The sequence below is a fragment of the Galendromus occidentalis genome, unplaced genomic scaffold (genome assembly GCF_000255335.2).
Source record: "Galendromus occidentalis unplaced genomic scaffold, Mocc_1.1 scf7180000077458, whole genome shotgun sequence".
In the NCBI taxonomy this organism is placed as follows: Eukaryota; Metazoa; Arthropoda; class Arachnida; order Mesostigmata; family Phytoseiidae; genus Galendromus; species Galendromus occidentalis.
The window spans coordinates 446,817-452,816 of record NW_003805446.1 but is presented as its reverse complement, the minus strand read 5'-3'; the positions used below and the strand labels follow the sequence as shown (position 1 = coordinate 452,816).

At 52.9% G+C, this 6,000-nt stretch overlaps 2 protein-coding genes across 2 annotated transcripts; one reads left to right on the top strand and one right to left on the bottom strand.

Moving 5' to 3' along the window:
- Positions 1-1,215: 1,215 nt before the first annotated feature.
- Positions 1,216-2,993, top strand: Ilp7 (Insulin-like peptide 7). Its single transcript, XM_029111652.1, has 4 exons — positions 1,216-1,265; positions 1,767-2,031; positions 2,162-2,373; positions 2,562-2,993. The coding sequence occupies exons 2-4, from the start codon at positions 1,787-1,789 to the stop codon at positions 2,756-2,758; spliced, it is 654 nt and encodes a 217-aa protein (XP_028967485.1). The 5' UTR covers positions 1,216-1,265; positions 1,767-1,786; the 3' UTR covers positions 2,759-2,993.
- Positions 2,994-4,028: 1,035 nt separating this feature from the next.
- LOC108864348 (fibrous sheath CABYR-binding protein-like) lies at positions 4,029-5,678 on the bottom strand. The gene has a single exon (XM_018639793.1). It carries the CDS (start codon positions 5,676-5,678, stop codon positions 4,029-4,031), a length of 1,650 nt encoding a protein of 549 aa, XP_018495309.1.
- Between the last annotated feature and the right edge of the window lie 322 nt (positions 5,679-6,000).

The following is a 6,000-nucleotide window of genomic DNA, read 5'->3' as shown; positions in this document are numbered from 1 at the left end:
GCGTACCTTCCCGCCTCGTTCTGTGCTGTTGATATTTTGTTCTCCAGAGTCCGTGTCATTACTGTTACCGCGTTAGCGTAGGTGAGCGCTGGTACGGCTACCGCCTTCCATAGGGTCTTGGAGATTTCGAACCTATTGAATCCCGATAGTGCTCTCGCTCGCAATTGGTTCAGAACTTTCTGAGATTTCTCTGCCCAGATGTCCTCCTGGGCATCTAGGTAGTGGCCAGAATCTGGTACAGTAATTCCCAGGTATTTGTATTGCGTGTCTCTTGGTATATCTCGACCTTGGACCCGTAGACGTTTCTCTGTGCCTATACCGCACTTTGAGAAGGTCACAACCGCACTTTTCGCTGGATTAAAAGTCAGTTTCATCTCGTCCCCAAACTGGGACGTGATTTCTAACAATTTTTCCAGCTCCGAGTAATTCCTTCCGATCAGGATGAGATCATCGGCAACAAAAGTCCGGATATGTTGAAGAACTTCTTTTCTCTGACATTCCAGAAATCTCCTCTTTTTGTTACTCTGAAAGCACATCCACTGTTCTGTAGACGGGCCTCGAGCGCGGAGATGTAGAGAAGGAATAGAATCGGGCTTGCGGGACATCCCTGACGAAGTCCCTCTGTGGTTTTTATCCATCCCGAAGTTCTATCCCCGGACATCAGTTTGCTCCTGGTGCCCGAGTAGATTCTCCGAAGCAATTCTATCCAAGTTGGGTTCACCCCTATTTCGTTCAGGGTCATCCATAAGGTGTCTCTACACACCTTCTCGTATGCAAGTTTTCAATTCATGTCCATAATCTCATTGAGTTCGAGAATCCGAACACGCGAGGCTCAATTCCAGAGATTTCCTCGGAATGTCATAAGATGCGTACGGCTCGCCTGCTGAGAGATGCTGTCTCCGTCGGCCAAGCTCGGGGCTCGAAAACATCGTCTAAACAAATTTTAAAAAGCTCGATACGCATATGAAAAGAATCGTACGGAGTCGTAAATCGTCCTCACGGGCACCCTTATCGTAGACACACCCCTCCCCCGGCAGCCTGCGTTCTCGCAAAGCCAGCTTCGTCGCTGCATTGATTGAGAAAAAGCGTGAAGCGAAGGAAAAAGTTCTGCATACGACAATACCTGGGAGCTTACCGACTCCTAGATCGGGGACGTCATCGGGACGTTTGAGGAGCCGAGACGCTATAAAAGAAGATTCCTTCTCAGATCGGAGCAGTTTGCGTCGTCGGAGGCTTCGGGACAACATCTGCCGTGCAATGCTCAGGTATCTACGAAACGTCTGCAAAGTGAAGTTTTGATGCAAATCCGCTGCACGCATGAGAGATGGCTGGAATATGCGGATATTCATCGACTCGGATTTGTTCCGGCATAGTTTTTAGTCTTCTCCGGGAAGTCATCTACGTACCCGAGAAGTCATCGGAGACGATCACCGCTATTCTCGCGAGGAATCCGTCAGAGTGAGGAACGTTTTTCGGATGTGGGCTATAGAATCTCTTGGACGAATGGAGCCTGAACTTTGCAGCTCTGGCTATGGTCAGGCGATTATCTCTTTATGTATTCGTTTGTTTTACCGTGCGATCACGGAGAGATGGACGGTGATCAGTGATTAAGAATTGTATATGTATGCGGGCTCTTTCCATGACGGACCTACGGCTTGCTGGAAGGCCTACAAGACTACCATTATTCCTGTTGTCCCGGTCACGATTTTGGGATTCTGCTTATTTTCGTGAGCGATCACGTTCATATGTTGATTTCCTTCGCGCAGGCTCTGAGGTCAGCCAGGAAATGTTGGGGGCTAGCACAGGCAGGAGCTTGACGACCGTTCTGGCTAGTGTCTTCACCATTTTCGTCGGCAACAGTCCGACAGTGGGATCCAAAGAGTTTGACGTGAGTTCTCTCCTGTCTCCACACGGAGTTGAGAATCAAGGAATCCTTCTCGGTCAACAAGCTCTCGATGAATGGAGACAGAAATTCGAAGCGCGATCTCTGGACGACTGGGGTCGTCTATGGAACGTCGAGAAACACCGCCGGTGAGTTCACCCAGCCTCGGATGATGTTTATCAATCGTCTAATTTCAAAGACGAAAGAAAGGATAGCTCCCTCCGATGAGATGCCGGCTGAGATAAGCACTCGATGCAATGAACGCGACCCGCTTCCCAGGTGCTACAGCGATCTCCAGACTCATATGGAGTGGTTTTGCCGTAGCGGTTTATCTTTGGCTAAAAGATCGGGGAGGAGTCCCGGTCCCTTCGGCCGCTCCGCAGGATTGCATCGCTTGCCAACCGCTCTACTCTATGCTCTTCGCAAGGTAGAGCACGAGATCGAAGATGCAGATTCGCTAGACGAGGACTTCTATGAGAGGAACAGGCTCGGTAAGTTTTTGCGACGAATGAAGAAACCGGTTTGTCGATTCGTTTCCTCTGAAGGAACCGCTCCGCTCACGCCTCGGCATGATGAAGACGAGAAGTCCCATTATAATTCCATGAATAAATCGGCACGGCGTCCTGAACGGATGAGCGTTGTTCAAGGAAAAACTCCAATGAATCCTTTCGATCCTCAGGCCGGTACGGTCAACCAGCTTCTCAGGCGCTGCAACTCCTGAGAAAAGCGTCTGGTGGTCGCCGAAAGCGGAAGGAGCTTGGTATCATGGATGAGTGCTGCCATCAGAACGACGGTTGCTCCTGGGAGGAGTACGCCGAATATTGTGATGTGGGTAGCCGCGAGAGGCGACGAATCGTGCCAAATGCGCAGAGTTGAGCCACAAAGCCTCGGTCCGAGGACAGATATTATGCGGATTTCGGAGGAACAGAAAAACGAGAAAAAATACCGATGATGAATAATCTCTCATAGATTTGACGCTGGAACGCTCGAATGCTCTCAGCTGGAAAAACACATTTCGGAACGTCGGGTCATCGTATTCTAGGAAATCCGGACTCTACCTCAAAGAGCCCATCTTGCGACGATCGTTGTGGGAATAAACTACGACGTCGTGCAGAGGATGTCAGCATCATGATTTTCCAAAGGTGGAGATCGTCTTGGACTCCTCCTTCACACACGTGGAGGGAGGCGAGCTTCTCGTAGATGGGCGGTCGATCGGCACACATGTAAGCCACAAAAACGCTTTCCTCCCTGATATTGTGATCGAGCATAAATTCCAAAATGGATAGTCAGACCTCGGAGGTGCTCGCTTCCAGTGTGATGCTATCGTTCATAAGAATGGAATACCAGACGATTGAATGAGTGTTGTGGGTGTATATACTGGAAACTTGGAGCAAGCTGCTGCTCCTCCGGAGACCCATACTACGGTACAGCAACTCTCTGAACCTTTCCGAGAAGAAGAAGATCGTCGCAGGTACTCGCCATGGGACAAGTTCTCCTCTTGAAATTCCTGTCGAGAGAGCGAGGCGTATTCGTCTACTCAATTAGATCATTCGGAACACTATAATTCACTTTCACCGACTCTGTCTGCTTCCGATTCCTCGACGCCGGTGGGATCTGCGCCAGGTGATTACACCCTGGGTACTCCCAGAAATACAGGAGTGAGTGCGTTCTACTCGTGAGCGATCGAGCCACCGAAGGGACAATCAAGATAGAAGAGACAAGGCGACAAGCATGACCATAAATATACCCACGGAGCTTCATATTCGGCAGGCTTTTGTTCGAGGACCCACTTCCCTCAGAATAACGATCACGCCCGAGATGAACTTCGGCGACGAGACAGAAGCCGCCGAATCGATTCGCGCGGTGGCATTGACACGTCAGCTTGTTCTTCCGACGCTCGTATCCTCACCGAGAAAAAAAATATTCTGGAAGTACAGCAAGGTTCGCGATATGGTTCCAGACTCCCGATTGATTTTACATGTTAAGGGATCCCGGAATTTTCTACCGCGAACTCCGAGACTCTCAGGGCCTCGACGAATGAAAACACCGAGTTTCAGGATGTGGTGATTCAATATATATTCCACATGTATTCACTTTACAATACTAAGGTACACTTTCTAATGAGGAACTTCGGCATTGGTTTCGTTCAGTTCATCTTCTCTGCGGATGGCACGGAGGTTTTCGAGGGTTCTTCCGAACTAGATGGAACTTCCGTCGGGGGGACTGTCGAAGATGCTGGTGCGGGATCTTCTCGAGCGGCCGGTGCGTGACTCTCTGCAGCGGCTCGTGGGGTAGTTTCGGGAGCCTGCTTTGCGGGACTTTCTGGAGCGGCCTGTGAGGTCATTTCTGGAGCCGATTGTGCGGCAATTTCTGGAGCCGGCTGCGCGGGATTCTCTGGCGCGGTCGGTGCAGGACTCTCTTGCGCGGCCGGCGCAGGACTCTCTGGTGCGGCTGTCGTAGGACTCTCTGGCGCGGCCGTGGAGCTCGTTTCTTGTGAGGTTACCGCCTCGGCCGACTCCGTTGTGGAGGTAGGTCTCTTCTTTTCTGGGGTCTCTTGCCGCGAATCACTCCTCGGCGGTTCCTGACTGGCCGCGCTCTCGACAACTTCGACGGGCTGCGCAGTGGACGATGCTCTCGCCGAATCCTCCACCCCTTCCATCGTCGTCTGAGGTGCACCAGTTGAACTTGGGACTTCACTCAATTCCTCATTTGTCACGGATATTGCGGTCGAAGGAGCGGGAGACGTACTCGGCATCTCGGAGCCAATTTCCGCAGGTCCCGATTTCGACTCTGGAGCCTGCTCCACCGGGGGAGATGCTGTTTCCAGGAGACCGTTTTCGCCTTTCGCAACTTCGGCCAGCTCCGGTACTTCCGTGGAGATCGCATCGGTGGAACTCACGGAACTAGCTGTGGTTCCGTCGATGTGGATCACTTGAGCCGGCACGACGACGAAATCCGGATTCGATGCCCCGAAAGACGGATCCTCGTCGCGCAGAGATTTGGCCTGCGGACTACCGGGAGCTGCCGACGACAATATCGTAACCGGGGCCAGAGGCACGAGAACTTTTACGATTTCCGCGTTCTCCATCGGCTGCAACTTCGGAGTTTCAGTCATGTCTAGCTTCTCCTCGGAAGGAGAGACGACCTCCTTGGCAGCTTCGACCGGCGGGGGCGTCGAACCGCCATCTGGAGACGACTCATCGAGTCTGCTCTCCTGAGAAACCGCTGCGTTTTCGGAACTGACGTCCGCAACCGACGTCACACTGGCCACGATCTCTGTCGATGTGGCAGGGGTGATCGACTCGGCTTTCGGAACGATTGTTTCAGTTTCTTGGGGAGGCGAGTCGTCTCTGGTCGATTCCGAGGTCGTCTCCGAGGAGAGCTCTCCAGGCTGTTGTCTTGTCTCGGCCGGGACCGGGTCCCCAGCGGCTTTCGAGGTGGTTTCCGCAACCGAAACAGTTTCCGGCGTTCCGACATCTGTAGAGCTCGGAGGAGCGCTGCTGGTTACCTCCGGGGCTGCGCTCGGCTCGACACTCGCAGCCGGCGTCGACGATGCCTCGGGAGATGACCTTCCAGCGGGAGTCGTGCTCGGAGTTTCGGTCGGAGCCCCAGTGGATGGATTGGGAGTTTTCTCCTCGACGCTCTCCGAGCTCGTGGAAACTCCTTCCGGGCTGGATTCAGGCGTGGGAGTCACATCGGCACTGCGTATTCCTCGATGGAGTGGTCCGAGACTCCGAGACGCACCGAAGTCACTCAGAAGCAACACGCACAAACTGACAGACAAGAACACTTTCATGGTGGACTTCCTTATATCAACTGCACATTGGTCGGTGGTGCTATGCCCGCCCGGCAAGACTGTGATAGTTGTGTGAGGGAGTGAGGGTTCGACGGCGCACTTTATAGCCAATGTCGTTGGCGGAGGAGGCGGCGAAGGAGGAGGCGACGGACGAGATGACCCTCAACGCCGTGACTGTTTGTGTCTGCGTGCTCTATGGCCGTAGACTAAGTGAGAGGTATTGTACAAGAGCCGTGAGCACAACCGATTGTGCAACGGCGAACCGATCGGCCGACTCGGCCAGGTTATGCAAGCCGGTCATCCCACGAACCCGGAAGAGAGC